Source organism: Cetorhinus maximus, chromosome 5 (assembly GCF_964194155.1).
Source record: "Cetorhinus maximus chromosome 5, sCetMax3.hap1.1, whole genome shotgun sequence".
NCBI lineage: Eukaryota > Metazoa > Chordata > Chondrichthyes > Lamniformes > Cetorhinidae > Cetorhinus > Cetorhinus maximus.
In genome coordinates, this window is record NC_135883.1 from 14,566,194 (window position 1) to 14,583,890 (window position 17,697).

The following is a 17,697-nucleotide window of genomic DNA, read 5'->3' on the forward strand; positions in this document are numbered from 1 at the left end:
ATGCACTCCTCCGACTCATGTGCCATTCTGTTGAGGGCTTCCAAAAGCTCTGCGTGATGTTCCCATACCTTCTGCTGAATCTCCAGGATGAGTTGGAAGGCCAAATCTAGAGGCTCGTCATCTGACTCGGACCTCACAGGTGCCTCTTCCCCAGCAGTCCTCCGAGTGCCATAAACCTGCCTCCTCCTGCTGCAGACACTTGTCTGTGCGATGACCAACAAATTGTGAACCCGAGCCTGCTCTAGATCTAGGTCCCACCGAGGTGTGTGTCTCTGCGCTGGTGCAGGGTGTGGGTAAGAGCTGTGATGGGTCTTCCAGGCTGCTTATTTCCAGCTCTTCATTGAGGAGGACTCCATTTGGCTCGAGCTGAGGACATGGTTGGAGCTGAGGGACTGGCTAGCTGAGGGTGTCGGCCGCTTGGGAGAGCTCCCTGTGAACCAAAGTAGAGATAATTAGTGCATGGCAGCAAGTCAAAAGCAGGAGAGAGAGCACTCACAGTTGTGCTGAGAGACGGATGATGTGGTGCAGGATCCTCACATGGGTGTCACAGTCACGGTCCACATTCTCACCAGTCAGTGCGATGGCACACTTCTCAAAGTGAGTGTGGGGCCTAACGTGGGCCACTGCACCCCCGGTCTGGACCTCTTCCTGCTGATGTGAGCCAGCTTCTCCTGCATGAAAACCGATAGAGTGTGAGCAGGACACATGGCACTGGGTGGAATGTTTGTGTGCTGAGCGGAGATATGGATGGGCCAAGGACGCAAGCTCCAGAGGATATGAGCCTGATGGAGATGTGAGGTGTGTGGGAAAGTTAATGGTGTCATCCCTTGAGGTGTGAGATCCCTGTGGATGTATGATAGGTTTGTGAGTGTGTGAGTTGAGAGTGATTAGAAGAGTGACTTACCCCTGGCAGAACGGATGAGACTATTAATCTTGCTGCAGCACTGGGTGGCTGTCCTCTTTTGCAGGGCACCGGCACTGACCACCACTGCCACACTTTCCATGCTTGATTGGTGATGTTGCTGCCTATCTTGCGGCCAGAGCAAGGGTAGAGGACATCACAGTGGGCCTCCACTGTGTCCAAAAGGCGCTCAAGGGACACGCCATTAAATGGGGGTATGGTGGGGGCTGGAGCTGCAGTCTTTTTGCCTTTTGGGGCCATGTTTTCTTTGCAGCAGTCATGGGCTGGAAACACTCAGATGTGTACGAGCGGCTGCACTTTAAATATGGCGCCCGGCGTGATGAAGCAGCGAGTTGATGGCGTGGCAGGCGAATGAGAGCCCACCTGCCATCGAAACGGCATGTTTCCCGGGAATGCATAATTAATGAGGTGGGATTAGGACGATACAGCGTGAAAAGCCGTCACTGCAGCCAGCGGGTAAAATGTCCTGTTTCCCGCCCGCTACCACACTTAAGGCGGAATTGTTCCAAATTTGCACTCAAGACATTCAAAGCTGCCTGTGCAGTAAAATCCCAATAAGTCAAATCCCAGGAGATCTACCAAAGAAAGTGGAGCTTCATGATAGCCTAGGAGGCTTGATTCCTACATGAATGCGTCTCTATGTAACCCGATATGCCTACAACACGGTCTATGTCAAAATCAACAGATTCAAATGCCAAATGAAAACAGCGAAGCAGTATTATTTTATTCTATCACGGGACAGCAGTTATTGTTCATCCCTCATTGCCCTTGAGAAGGTAATAGTGAGCCATCTTCTTGAACAGCTGCAGTCCGTGTGATTCAGGTACAACCACAATGCTGTTATGGTGGCAGTTCCAGGATTTTGATCCAGTGACAGTGAAGGAACAGTGATATATTCAAATATTCATCTTCAGCTGCTTCATCAATGACCTTCCTTCCATCATAAGGTCAGAAGTGGAGATATTTGCTGATGATTGCACAATGTTCAGCACCATTTGCGACTGCTCAGATACTGAAGCAGTCCATGTCCAAATGCAGCAAGACCTGGATAATATCTAGGCTTGGGCTAACAAGTCACAAGTAACATTCGCGCTACACAAGTGTCAGGCAATGACCATCTCCAACAAGAGAGAATCCGACCATCGCCCTTTGATGTTCAAAGGCATTATAACTGAATTGCTGAATCCCCCACCACGAAACATCCTGGGAGTTACAATTGACCAGAAACTGAACTGGATTAGCCATATAAAGACTGTGGTTACAAGAGCAGGTCACAGGCTAGGAATCCTGTGATGAGTAACTCACCTCCTGGCTCCCCAAAGCCTGTTCACCATCTACAAGGCACAAGTCAGGAGTGTGATGGAATACTCCCCATTTGCCTGGATGAGTGCAGCTCCAACAACACTCAAGAAGCTTGACACTGTCCAGGACAAAGCAGTCCTGATTAGCACCACATCCACAAACGTTCACTTCCTCCACCACCGATGCACAATAGCTGCAGTGTGTACCATCTACAAGATGCACTGCAGAAATTCACCAAGGCTCCTTAAACAGCACCTTCCAAAGCCACAACCACTACCATATAGAAGGACAAGGGCAGCAGATAGATGGGAACACCACCATCCAGAAGTTCCCCTCCAAGTCACTCACCATCCTGACTTGGAAATATATCGCCGTTCCTTCATTGTCACTGGGTCAAAATCCTGGAACTCCCTTCCTAGCAGCAGAGTGGGTGTACATGCACCACATGGACTGCAGTGGCTCAAGAAGGCAGCTCACCACCACCTACTCAAGGGCAACTAGGGATGGACAATAAATGCTGGCCCAGCCAGCGACACCCACATCCCATGATTGAATTAAAAAAGAAAATTTTCAAGTCAGGATGGTATGTGGCTTGGAGGGGAACTTGCAGGTGGTGGTGTTCCCAAACACCTGCTGCCCTTGTCCTTTTAGGTGGTTGAGGTCACGGGTTTGCAAGGTGCTGTTGAAGGAACCTTGGTGAGTTCCTGCAGTGCATTTGTAGTTGGTACACACTGCTGCCATTGTGCGTTGGTGGTGGAGGGGGTGAATGTTGAAGGTGGTGGATGGGGTGCCAGTCAAGTGGGCTGCTTTGTTCTGGATGGTGTCAAGTTACTTGAGAGTTGTTGGAGCTACACACACACAGGCAAGTGAAGAATATTCCTTCACACTCCTGACTTGTGCCTTGTAGATGGTGGACAGGCTTTGGGGAGTCAGGAGGTTAGTTACTCTCCGCAGAATTCCCAGCCTCTGATCTGCTCTTGTAGCGACAGCATTTGTATGGCTGGTCCAGTTCAGTTTCCGGTCAATAATAACCCCCAGGATAGTTAATAGTAGTGTGTAAAAAAGTCTTTATTCAATTTGCCCACACCTTACAATGGCCCGGCCTTGTAAAAATCTGGAGCTTTGCATTGAAAAGTGTCAGGAGTTAGCTCAGGAAAAACTTCATAATCTTTTTCATGCTCATCTTTGAACATGTGTGATACAGTTCACCATGTCATTAATACAGTCAGACATGTTTTCGACATTTTGGTGCTGCAGTGCGAAAGTCAGGAGCACATCTACGGCCTTTGTGACATCAGCTAGGGAAACAAGTGGGCAAGAGACCTGGAATCTTCAGGGTTATCAGCCTCCTCGAGCTCCATTATTTTGCACTCGTGTGGTCAGCACTGTGTTACAAAAAGCTTAGATAAATTTGTCTAATCTGGAGTTACCAATGTGGAATTTCAGTCTATCATGGGCATCATTCTATGGAATTTGCTATTCTGTGGGTGTGAACGGTTGACAACTTTGACATAACCAGAATTTTGAGTCATCCAAGTTTGACTCATTGCAATTTCACCATACTTATCTTCTAAATTTTCAGCTTTGCATAGTTAGATGATATTTTACAATTATAGCTTGCTGTATTTATTTAGATATTAAAACTGTGATTCTATTTGTCTCAGTCTTGGGTTCCTTTGGAAAATCTTGAAACAATACTGTGTAATATATATAAAATAAAAAACAGAAAGTGGTGGAAATACTCAGCAGGTCGGGCAGCATCTGTGGAGAGAGAAACAGAGTTAACGTTTCAAGTCTCTTCTTCAGAACTGAAGGAAGGTAGAAATGTCATGGGTTTTATGCAGTTGAAAAGAGGAGGGGAGGAAGAACGAAAAGGAAGGTCTGGATTAAGGTAGAGGGCAGGAGAGATTAAATGACAAGGATGTCATGGAACGAAAGACAAAGGGGGTGGTAATGTTTGTAGTAAATAAATAAACCTTTTTTTCCCCTGTCAGATTGTGTGAATGGCAGAATAATTCTGCCAGACCTGCTGAGTATCTCTAGCACTTTCCGTTTTTATTTCAGATTTCCAGCATCCGCAGTATTTTGCTTTTATATTATTGTGTAATAAGCAGCCTGTTAATCATGGTAAAAAAAAATCAGAGCAAGTGCAGTGCTTTTCTTTCCCCGTAACAACTGAAGCTGCCATAATTAGAGTCTGAAAACTATTTACTTTACTTAGGGTGTAAAGTAAATTATAAAGCAATTATAATCGGACTCAATAATGATTCCTGATTAGATGTTTTTTGTCTGTGAGCAAGCCAAATAACACCAATCTGCCTCGAGAAAGCTTAAAACTGAACTGCTAGATTTCTCCATTGTCAGTTGCATCCAAATCTACTCTGGATATCAGAGAAAGGCCTAGACATTGGACTGTATTGTGCCAATTTTAGAGACACAAAATGGGCACTTAAGGATTCACTAAATCGAAAGAATGCTGTGGTCAGTGGCTCCAGGGGCTCAGCAACCAATGTTCTAATTCGCTGCTTATTCACAGAGTAAAGGAGGAATCTGGAACCAGTCTTTCCTTAACATAGGTTTATTCACATAACCCAGAGAGCACAGGCACAGACTCACTTTTCCTTCCTCCTACCCCACACAGGTGGATACCGCTTCCACAAGAATAATGCCCTAACCTTTCCCCAATTAGTAATAGTTGCTCTCACATACAATGAAGTGCATGCTCTAGTTGGAACAGGATTGCAACATTAACAGATTCCCTTCTTTCTTAAAGAAAGAACTAACAAGTGCATATTTACAGACAAAATTAAAAAAAAAAGAAAGAGAAATAAATCATACACTCTCAAGACTCGCATCATGAGTTGTCCTTCTTCTCAGACTTCCAATAACTTCTCACTGGAAACCCTCCTTTTGGTAAAACAATCAGCCAATTGGTGGGGTGGTGGAGGGGTGCGGAGAGGCGGTGGCATAGTGGTATTGTCACTGAACTAGTATTCCAGAGACCCAGGGTGATGCTCTGGGGACCTGGGTTTGAATCCCACTACAGCAGATGGTGAAATTTGAATTCAATAAAAATCTGGACTTAAAAGTCTAATGATAGACCATGAAACCATTGCCAATTGTCATTAAAACCCATTTGATTCGCTAATGTCCTTTGGGTGAGGAAATCTGCTGTCCTTACCTGGTCTGGCCTACATGTGACTCCAGACCCTCAGCAATGCGGTTGACTCTTAAAATACCCTCTGAACAAGGGCAATTATGGATGGGCAATAAATGCTGGCCTACTCAGCGATGCCCACATCCCATGAGCAAATTTTTAAAAAAACTGATGGCTTGTATCTACTCATTCGAGTTTGGAGATTTCCTTTTTCTCCACCATTTATTTCAGACTCGTGATATCAATTCTTAATCTTTTCTCATTCACACACTTTGTGGGGTGCACATTATCCCAAAGGGAGTAATTGTCTATATAATATTCTACTGGTATGGTTTATTCTCCCTGATATAAAATTTCCCTAATATCTTCGATAAAAGGAAAACCAGCTGCCTTGACAGAGTCTCTGCAGCCAGGATACATTTTACTATTCTCATTATTTCCTTGGCCTCCAAAGCCAAGGGGAAACCTTTCCCACTTTCTCCCATATGAAATGTTATGAAACCAGCTGTGCCCGAAAACCCATCACAAAGGCTTGCATGAGAGGCATCACTAAAAACAATCAATTTTATATTCTTAGAGTCAACCAAAGATGGAAATTTCAGATCATATTTCTCCGTCCTTAAGTTTTTTTAATGTTTTGCTCGCCCACAAGATGTCCTCAACCTTTGTATGTTTCAGTACAGTACTCAGTTCTAAGGCATCAAAACTTGTACCCGGCCTTGTTTGTGTGTCTAGCCAATTTAAATGCCTAATTAGACTTCACACCTGCTCTGTCTCAGCTTTGGAAGCATCTGCATCTTTTAGTGAGGCTTTGGCACAATTGACTGCGATAGGGTTAACATTTTCTAAGCATTGTTGATGTAAAGTAACATTAGGCTCAGACTGTCTTATTTCCAACCCAATATATTTAAAGGCCCCAGATGACTGACTCCCAACCTTAAATTTGGTTCTAATCCTGTCAATAACATGGTTTTGGAACTCACTAATACCACCTCATAGGATGTCATCTACATGCATCATAAAGATGCCCAACAGCTTCCAACCACGGTACCAATAAAACGTGGCAGGATCTGCCTTCAGTTGCAGCAACCCAATTTTAACACAACTGATCTAACTGAAAAGTACCATACTCTGGAAGCATCATTCAGACCATAGACACATTTATTTAACCTCCATAGTCTTCCTTCTACATCTGGTGCCTCCTTGGGAGGTTGGAGAAACACTTCCATTTGGAGGTGATCCCCCTGCAGAAATGTAGCTTTTATGTCTATTAACTGGCATTCCCAAGAAAACTTTGCTTAAAGGGCCAAAAAACTTATTAAAATTGTCTTTCTAGCTGAGAATGAGTTCACTCTGACCTCTTTATCTCCTAGGCATTCTTCAAAACCCTGGGCCACTAACTTATCCTGGGCCTTATAATTCCATCCAGCAGGACCTTTTCTGTGCAGATCCATTTATGCAATAATACTAGCTGACCCCTATCTGGGACCACTGAATACACGCCAAACTCTCCAGCTGTCTAACTCTTTCTGTTAACCTCCCGTATGGCTTTATCCCCTAACTTGTTGGCAGCTACAAAAATATCTCGGTCATGGGGACGTCTGCTTCTACATTTTGTAGGGATGGTTCTGCATTCTCCATTCTGCCGTATCATCTAGTCAGGCCGTGACCTCTACTCTCCTGTTGAAGTCTTTCCAGGTATACCCTGAGGCCTTTTCTACCATATGTGAACATTTCCACAACCGGGATTCATCGCTTAACCCATTATTGTAATTCAAGCTATACTTCCTTATTTTCCATTCTTGTACTCCATTCTTCCAGTTTATGGCCTTCGTTGCTTGTTCATCATCCTGGACATTCAACAAATTCTTATATTTTCCATTAGATTTCCCTGCCTATCCCACTATTGTTACATCCCTCCAGTTATGCAATCCTTCTGGACCGTACGATACCCAGGAACCCACTTTGGGCAGCTGGCCTCTAGACAAAACAGCCCTTTCTTGTTCATCGCGATCAGCTTCTCTACCGGCATCTAACTCCTGATCTATCATATCCTGACCCTCTGGTACTACCCCACAAAATATATGAGTATGTGATGCACATGGTACTTTGTATATCCTCTTATCATGTTGTCAGTATTCGAAAATTTATAATTCATTCCGATGACCTGTGAAGATTAGGCTTTTATTTTTTGATTCCCATGTTGGGATAATCAGTGTTTTCCCCTCACGTCCTACAACTTTCCCTAGGCCTTTTCATTCTCTATGCCACTCTCTCTGGCAATAAAGCAGATCACTGGAAATAAAGTCTACCTCAGATGGGTTTATGCAATGTCACAACGGTCTCCGAATTCTTTCCGAAACTTCAACCTTGATAAAAGCTTTCCTCATTGCATGTAATGCGCTTAAGTGGGTAGAGAAAATAGAACTAATTATAGTTCCTTCTAGGGCAGGGGGAGCATCTGACAGCATCAAAGGCAACTTCGGATTCCTTCCATGTACAGATCAGTACAGGCTAGACCCACATCCGCCCCCACAACCATTTGCAAAGAGGTTTTAGCATGTAGCGCTCATGCCATTGCAGTTTGTAAGCTGGTGGGTCAGCCAGTATCTTACGCAACATCTCGTTGATTACTGCATGATTACTCTCACATAAAACATTGCAGAACAGGCTCTCAGCCGCAGTACTCATGAGTATAATATTCAAATTCTCGCGAGTCCCAAAATTCATCATTTGCGAATTCTTCATTACCCATCAAAGATTTGGTTGTCGTTTCTAGTCCAGTGCCAACCCATTTGTCCATGACCTAGGCTGGGATTTTCCAGTCCCGTTGCGGATGGGACCCGCCAGTGGCGAGGCGGCGCCCCAGCCAGAAGTCCATTGACTTGCGGCGGGACCGGAAGATCCCGGTGGTGGGCGGGTGCAGAAAATCCCAGCCCTTGTCTACGAAGGTCTGTTTGCCCTTGCCATTTATCACCATAGGTAGGCTGAATCTAACTGTCATATCCACAAAGGTGTAACATTAAAAAAATCTTGATCCTTGTCCCATACCTTTAGGTTCATAGCCACTACATCACTAAATTCTCTGACCAGTGGAAGACTTACAACAGGGTGTGTTGAGGAAAAATTTTCTCCCCCATCGGGGGAGAAGTGTGGGAGCGGGAGCGGGCGCGCCTCCGATCGGCACCCCCAATTGGGGGCGCACCGCCATTTTACGTGGGTGGTCGAATTAAGGCCCGTCCAGCATGACGTCCGCCAGGAAGCGCTATGTGCTCCCTGTGTGGGCCAGGGTGAGGGGGGGCGATTCCCTCAGCCGGGAGTGCACTCTTTCGCACACGCGTGCGAAAGAGCACACAGATCTCCCTGAGGCTAAGTGCTGCCTCAGGGAAATCAGCTCCAATTTAAAACTTTCATTAAACATGTTTAAAAACTTTCCCTACCATATCCCATCATGTGATATTGTCACATGAGTTGGGACTTGTCCTTACGTTTTATTGAAACCTTTCTAAAAGATTTAAATACCCTCATTCCGCCCATGGATGAGGTTCCATGCTTTTTCCGAAGCCCGCCAGGCAGGTCCATTAACGACCTTAATTACTTTTTCAATGGCCTTAATAGGCTGTTGACAGGTCAGCGGGCGCGCATGTGACTCGGCTGCGCCCCCGCTGACCTGAAAATGGAAATGACGCAGGGTGCCGTCGGGAGTTCCACCTGACGTCACCCCGTGTCATTTTACATGTCAGCGAGCTGGCCCCTACCCCCGCTCGCCGACCGGAAGATCCTACCCTTGGTGTTCTGTGGAATTTTACACAGAGGTCACATTGAGATGCAACTTGCTCGATAAGAGTTTCATATTCCCTGTCGGCCCCTCCAGCATCCTGCAGCAGAGCTTTTAATTTCTGTGACAAATGATGTGTGAATTGTCGATGTAATTTCCGAATAGTTATTTTTCTGTCAACCAAACTCTTATCACCTGAAGTCAACAATACTGAACTTCTCAATAAGAAATATCTGGTTTCCTCAATGGTATGCAGTAATACCCTGATCGAGTGAAATGTAAATCCACAGCTTTCCCTAATGCAAGTGCCTTGTCATTTTCCATATCCAGTTTCATCTCCACTTTTTCATTGAGGACTTGCTCAACAATAAAGGTAACTCACTGGAGACCACATCAGAACTAAAGAAGAGACTTATTCCAGCTACCTTGCGTGGGATGACCACTCTTTTGAAAAACTTTAGCTTATTGTCAAACCCAAACCTAAAGCAGGTGGAGCTTTCATACTCTTTAGCCTACCTTCCTTGTCGAGAGATTCCAAGTAGCAAAACTGAGCCAGTTCACCCCACACACCGTAGAGGTGTAACTGCAATCTCACCGCACAGTTGAGCAAATCAGCAACCAAAACGCTCATCGCCAGACTCAAGCTTCCTGTAACAAATACGATTCCTTCAGGCTAGTCATCCTCATTCTCAGTATCAGGATTGTCTGTTTCATTCATTAGCTCAAAGCCTCCATTTTTGAACTTTGGGCAATTAATTGCATAATGATATTTGGAGTCACACACGAAAACACATGTTAATCGTTCCCCGTGCATTTCTAGGGTTCAAGCACTCAGATTCGTTTTTTGTATTGATTCTCAAATTGTCTTAAAGTGTTATGCTCTTCAAACTGCCTATCAGCACCTCTGTCTTGTACTGATGCCTACATTTATTATTCAGGCGATCTTGAAATTCAGTAATCATGGAGTCTTCCATTCTTTGCATCGCTGCAGGGTTGCCTGTATTTGATCTGAAAGTAGCTGGAAATGATTTCTTTGCCAAAACTGTCTTTAGGACAGCAGCCATTTGGCCTAAAAGAGAGTCTTTTCCATGAAATTGAACTCCCATCAGTACCAGAAATCTATCTATAAGCAAAATCTGTGCACCATCCAGTAATCTGAATGCAAGTACAGGCTCAGGGATCTCTAGGTCAAACTTTGTCAATCTCTTATGTCTCTTATAAGTCCATAATATACTCTTCCATGGACTGATTGCCTTCCTAAATTTATCAAAAGTTGACCACATTTTGTAGGCTTCCAACAATTCATCTTTCTTGTAAATCCTATCCATAAATTGTAATAGAAGAGTTAATCCCTCTTCAGTGTTCAAGTCCCCCACATCCAGCTCAGAAAATACTTTACCTCTAATCTTACTTTTTACTTAGCCTACCTTGCTTCCTCTTGGATAATGAGGTAACATGAGTCCACATTTCCACTTTATTTTTCTGCTGCTCATACGTTTCTGACCCCGGTAAAACTGGTGGATAATCAAAGCTTGAGAATTTGCATCCAGCCTCAGCCGTTTTGCGCCAGAGGTTGTGGGGAACAGTACTTTTGTCAGAAGATAGAGACAACATTCCTTATTCAGCTTTCAACTACCAGAGTTCAACATTCATCCTCTGCTGCCATGTTCAAATTCGCTGCTCACTCACTGAGTAAAGGAGGGATCTGGAGCTAGTTTTTCCTTAACTTGGGTTTATTCACATAATCCAGAGACAAAGGCACAGACTCCCTTTTACTCCCACCCCACAACACAACACACCGGTGGAAACTGCTTCTTATATATACTTAAGAGTAATGCCCTAACCTTTCCCAAATTAATAACAGCCGCTCTCACTTACAACTAGAGCACACGCTTCATTGTAACAGGATTGCAACATTAACAGCAAAGAGCCACCTAAAAAGTAAGTTGATCATCTTTACTTTCCTTATTGTAGAGCCAAGATACACAGACGTGGACCTCTTAGCTCTACATTAATACAGCAAGCTGCAGCTGGCTGTCTTTGCCCTCCCAGTTGCCTCCCTCCTACCCCCTCAACTCACATGGGGCTTTGGGCAGTTGTTTGAGCCTGCATGGAGCCCAATGGTATTGATCCCTTGGGGCCAATGAGCTACCCTGAGGCCGTGAATGACATCTGCATCTGAGGCTAGTGGATCAATTTGCCATGATGATGGCATTGCCCTCATTCAGTGGTGGCAGTGTGTGTTGCCCCAGGATCATGCCCCAATTCAGGCACAAAAGTGCTCTTGGCCCACGCCCAAAATATCTTCTGTTATTGAATTCTTCAAATTGCAATTTCAAAACTTAGGCACAATCCCTACATCTTTAAGTGAATAATAGAAACAAGTTGAATCAGCACTCATGACAACTAGTAAATCTGGGAATGACTAAGATAGCACCGTCATATGTTATTCACTGACTTTGATTACACTGCATCTATGTGTTTGTCCTACTAATGGGGTTAAGGCTCATCTTGGAGATCATCCTCTCAACCTTCCCAAGTTGACCCCATTTAAATCATTCTGGGCCATTTGTTCCTCAGCTACCACTTTTTCCTTTCACTTGAGTAATGTGCCACATGAAGAAGGTAATAAATGGTTCACTGTTTGCATTTGCCATCTTTATTGCTGAACATGTGTTTCATATATTAACTGAGCCCATTCCTTCTCTCCTTACAATGAACTGCAGCACTGCATCTAGCCAGTTTAGCAATGACTGCCCTGCATGTGCCTTATACATCTGTGCATAATTATTTTAATCCAGAAGAGGTTTAGGCAAGGTCTTTTCTTCACAAAAAATGCTATAAAAGTGCCCTAAGCACATTACACTGTAGGATAGGAGTATGCACAGTAGTGTGTGGAGACAACCTGAAATGAAAATCTATTGCTTCTGGATGAAAACCATGTGGAGATACTTCTCATACATCATAACTGCAGTTCAATCTCTTGTAGTGCACAATCCAAACAAAAATATGGCAACAAGGTGTATTCAAGATCTTGGCCAACACCTCTAAAAGTCAAAGGTTTAAGTGTCAGTAGTAACAATCTGCTTAACAGTAGAGCAACCCTTCATTGGGGTTTGAAGCATTACAGAATTAGTCAAGGTGTAAGAAGTATTGCATCTCCCAATTTAGTAAAGCTCCTTTTTAGTCTGCCTTAGTAAATTGCTTTTTTTTAAAAAAAGTGGGGATGTTTCACTTGGAACATGAGGATTGAAACTTTCGTATTCCTTTGTTGATATTGTGTAATGAGTTCCCAGCAAAAGTACTGAGAGGTGTGCTGCTGCAGAGAAAACATTCTCTTCAATCCACTCCACTGTGTACAGACTAAGTGCTACTTCATGTTCGCTGTAAGCAGGAAATAACAAACATATGGAGCTCTGCAAAGGATGTGAAGACTAAAATCAAATCAAATAATTAAATCCACATAATCCACCACAAAACACCTTGCCTCAACTTCAGTTTGAAGCCAATACATGCACACTTCAGCCTCAGTAGGCAGGTCCACAGGCTTCTCATCCACATGCAGATTGGGCTGTCTCAATGAACAGTTTAGGTTTGGTTTATCCAATTAAATGATCTACAAAATATTTTGAGGGCTCAAAGTAAATTCCTACACTAGATAAATGTATCATACATATAATTCCCATATATTATAATTTAATAAATAAATAAAGTAGAATACAGAAGTATTTGGATGTGCACTTGCGATGCCATGGCATACAAGGCTATGGGCCTACTGCTGGAAAATGGGATTAGAATAATTAGGTACTTGTTTGTCCGGCGCAGACTCGATGGGCCGAAGGGCCTTTTTCTGCGCTGTCGGCCTCTATGACTCAGAAGGTGACACTTTCTATAAAAAGTAATCCATAGAGGATTCAGCTGCCATGCAGTTATATATAACCATCTGGAACTAGAAAGAAGACAATATTATTTTACAGACTTTAGACTATATACAGTACCTTCCATCATCTCTATGTCTTCTGGGGGGACACAGTGGCCTGCATGGCTTATGGCCCAGATGGGATACTTCTGGTTGAGAATCTTGTATAAGATCTGCATGAAGGGCTTGTAGTAACACACTATCCCCGGGTTCCCTGTAAAAATACACAAAAGACAATGGATCTTTTAGGAAAACATTTTAAAGTGGAAGAAAATAGGTCACATATTCAGTTTTGGAATAAAAAAAAAACATGCAGTAGAGGAAGAAATTGATGATTATTTAACCTGTAGGAGGTTAAATTTCCTGGAAAAAAATGAGCAAAATATATGGTTTCTGATTTCGAGATAAATGTCCGCATATTTATCTTGAATATTATCCAGTACAACTGAAGACAGAAGTCTAAAATAAACAATTATGGAATAGATATAATTTCAGACTCAAAAACCTTAATAAATGCCCTGCTTAATTCATCATCAGATTAACAGCGCTTCAAGTATATCCAACATTTGTAACATAGTAGAATTCTATTAAAAAAAGAAATATTGAACACAAATTTTTTGTAATTATATATGGCATGTTATTTGCTATTTCTATAAAAGTTAAGAAAACATTTGCACCTAAAGATAACTGAGGAGCAGATTGTACAATTTGCACATTTAGAAATCCATCCCTGAAGGTAATGCTTTCTCAGCAGGAAGTTCCAGAAGCTTCTCAACCACACCCATAGAAAGAGCAATTCACCTCAATGAGGAAAAAAAATTACAAAATGAGCTAGGTCATGCACCTTCCTTCCTTCAATAACTAAACTAGCACATGAATAGTTACCACTTGGATGAAGTGCTAGATGTGCTGTCAGCAGATCTTGAATCAATACTTCCAGGAAAGTATAGAAGATGAAAAACGCAGCATTAAAATGTATTGAGAAGAATACAGAATTGTCATACGTCGTCACAACTTAAAATGTCAAGTATTTTTGTAGTTTTTCCAAATAAAGCAGCCCCTTACTCATGGCCCATCCTTAGTCACTGTTGCTCAAAAACCTGCCCCATTATTTATTCTGAAGAAAAAGTAGGGGATAGGATCAGTTCCTGCACATTTAATGAATATGGGGAAGGTCATTTATTTTATTCAACGTACTAGATTCAGCTCACATTCATTCAGTCTCAGGCATGAGATAATGTTATTATTTACCAGAGCTGGAACACAGGTTCTGAGAGACATCTTAATCCTCCACATTAGTAATGGATAAACAGCCCAAAATGACAAAAGAAAAACATAAATAACTACAACTTGACACAAAAAAAAACAAAAGGAGTTCTAGAAAATGTTCATCAATGGGTGCTTTTTGGTTATGATGATCATAATTAATAGTGGAGCAACATTAGGAAGTAAAATGTTCAAATCCAATTAACAAATATAGAGGAGCAAAATACTCTGGATGCTGTAAATTTAAAATTAAAACAAACAAAAAAAATGCTGGAAAAACTTAGGTGCCTGATAAGTTTAAGACAAGTTTGCAGCTTCTGTTGATCCAAATTTCCAACGTTGAATTAATATTGCTGTGAGGGGACGAAGACTTCACACTGTATATTTTCATAAAATATATACAAATACCCTCGTGGCTATTTCTAAATTTTTAAAAACCGGGCAAAGACCTTTAAAAATGGCTGAATATATGTCGGTCTGTGACCCCTGAACAAAAGAAGCTACCTAGCAGTGTCGGGGAAACTCGTACATGGTTATCTCTGGGGAGCCACTAATGACCCCCTGTGGGCTACACAGGACAAATTCAAAGAGAGCTATACAAAGGCCATCTCATTTAATAACTTAGGCTGACCAACAGGAGTCTGCTCATCTGCTAAGAAAAAGGACCCCGCTACCTTCCTTTCAATTCTTAATGGTTGGGACATTTAACAATTTTGGAGACCCAGACGAGGCATGTACATCCCTTGTCAAAGGTAATGTGGAGAGGTGGGAGTCATGTGACGGGGCCTCTGGCCAGTAATATTGCCTTACTGAACTGAAAAGCTCAGTCTGCTGTTTAACATCTGACTAACAGGCCACACGGAAGCAGCTCTGGCTCTCGGACACTTGGCCCCATCTACCCTGCTTCTGCTAAAATTTTGTACCATTTTCTACAATACTGATTCATCTCTGCATGCCTATCTCATCGTGTGAAGTCAACACCACTGGAAAAATGAATTTATAGCACTGATTTTCAGCCTGCCGACCTCTGTGAAGGAATATCTCATTGGACTTTGATTCTGGACTCGGAACCCATGAGAAACAATATTTCTTTTCTCTGTGGTCTCTGCACTGTAAATCTTTCTTTTCTCTATCCCTTTCTTTACCCCGAATGTGGAACCAACTAAACTAACCTTTTGAGTTCATCCTAAGTCGAGCTTTCTGTGGGGTTATTAATAGAAAATTGGATCGCACCAAAACCGAGTGGTTGGGGAAGATGCCATCGTTTATCAGGAGGGAAATAAATCAAAACACCTTTCTGTTCACGGACAGGTGGTGACAGGAGAAATTAGTGCTCTTGTCCATAACATTACCAAATTGAAGAATCAGTATTGATAACAGCTGAACATTTACCTCAGGTCTCTCCCAAGCGCGAATATTCTGTTTCCTTCCTTGCAGACTTGACACTAGCTTTAAAAATGTTAAACGTGCGAATGCTATAAAACAGTGAAGGGCCAGGCGCATGCATACAGTATAAGAAACATATACAACAGGCAAGCAAACTGAAATTATATCAAAACCAGCAGCGACAACTAACAGAAATTACAATAAAAGTGTATAAAGTCATACGGCAAGACCAAGAATGGAGGATGAACAAAAGAAGAAAGAAAACGCGAAACTCAGAAAGAGAGATACAATTAGGGAGAGGCCATGTTTAGGTTTTCCTCTCAGCGGGAGATCAAATAAAAATTAAAGAATGAAATAAAAGGGACGAGACAGCGGATAGCAGCAAACTAATAATTTCATCTCTGGGATTTGAGTTTGAATCCAGCCCAGACTGATGGGATAAAAAGTCCCTTCTCTTTAAATCCCTCTGTGGTCTCCCCAGTCCCTAGCTCTGTAATGTCTTCCAGACCTGCAATTCTATATTCCTCGAATTCCGGTTTCTTGCACAACTCCACTTTCTTTACCTTAACATTGGCGGCTGTGCCTTCAGCCATACAGGCCCTAAGCTTTGGAATTAATTCCTAAACCTCTCCATCTTGCTCTCCTCATTAAAACCTACTTCTTTAACCAAGCTTTTGGTCATCTGTCCTAATGTCTCCTCCTTTGGCTCATTGTAAGTTTCTGCCTGATTACACTACTGTGAAATGCCATGGGATGTTTTTGTATGCTAAAGGCAGTAAATACATACAAGTTGTTGTTCCAACTGTAAGGGTATCATGGATTTGAGCGGTGATAATTCATTCAAGTTGGTCCATCGTGATGATCCTAACTGCTGTTAATACTGGATAAGTCAGATCCCAGAGTGAAACCTGGCTTGCTAGATCCTAACTTATTTTTAAGAAACCATGGAGAAAAATTAATGAACAGATTCACAGGAGCCTGCTGACGAACTTTTCATAGAAAGAATAAAATATTTATTAAAATAAAAATAGTGAACTATATTACACCGGACACAAAGGTTGGAAAGATCTCTATACAAACACAAGAAGACAATTCAAATTCCCACTATCCCTTTACCCCACCAATATCTTTACAGACACGTAAACAAGTGAAGAGTTTGACACAAAGGCTTCTCGCTTGTGACTGGCACAATGGCAAATGGTTTTCTTCTGGTGAATTCCTGAGCATTTACTTGGTGCTTCTCACCCAACTCTTATCTCTCCCTGCTTACTGTTTCTTTGATTGCAGAGCAAACAAATGATTTCCTTAAGCTCAGTCTTCCAGTAGCACCGCCACTAAACTGATTACTTTACAGAGTCCTATAACTGATTATTCAGTTGATTACTGTCCTACTAACTTTGTAGTTTTTCTTCTGAGAGAGCTTAAAATTCCTGTCTTCTCTCCCTGACACACACACTGAACACCCCCTCTCATCTCCTGTCTTTTGTGTGTCTGCAAGACTGGATCACTGTCACCAGGCAACACTTTTTTTCACAATCACTGAACTTTCAACCCATTTGAACCCATCTCTTTAACTCCAGGGGTTGTAAGACCTCACTAAAAATGTATATATACAAACAAATCCAAAAGACCTGAAATCTTTCAGCCACATGTCTATCCAAACTCCCAGGCACCAAGGTTCATAAACAAAACCTAATAAAATGAAACCATTTTTACCTTTGTTAACAAACAAATATATAATGAAATTCAACTTAAAATTATGCATTGTTCATAACACCATCAATTCAAAATGAATTGACTCTGACAGGCACAAGATTGCTGTTTAGGAAATAGAACAAAAAACTCACAGTAGGAAGTGTTAAGACTGAAGTTGAAATTTTTTGAGGTAGGATGGAGGGAGCTTTACATCTAACTGAGCTGCACATGATTTTATACTTGATGTTGACACCAAACTCCTGAAATGAGAC

The 17,697-nt window shown here is 42.4% G+C and overlaps 1 protein-coding gene across 3 annotated transcripts in view; it reads right to left on the reverse strand.

The window, feature by feature from the left end:
* The window catches only part of ldah (lipid droplet associated hydrolase), a 344,701-nt gene that overhangs the window by 190,389 nt on the left and 136,615 nt on the right, over window positions 1–17,697 (reverse strand). For all 3 annotated transcript variants that reach the window (XM_078541547.1, XM_078541548.1, XM_078541549.1), the window contains one exon: window positions 13,158–13,292. In XM_078541547.1, the coding sequence (XP_078397673.1) occupies window positions 13,158–13,292 (135 nt within the window). The remainder of the gene's footprint in view (window positions 1–13,157; window positions 13,293–17,697) is intronic.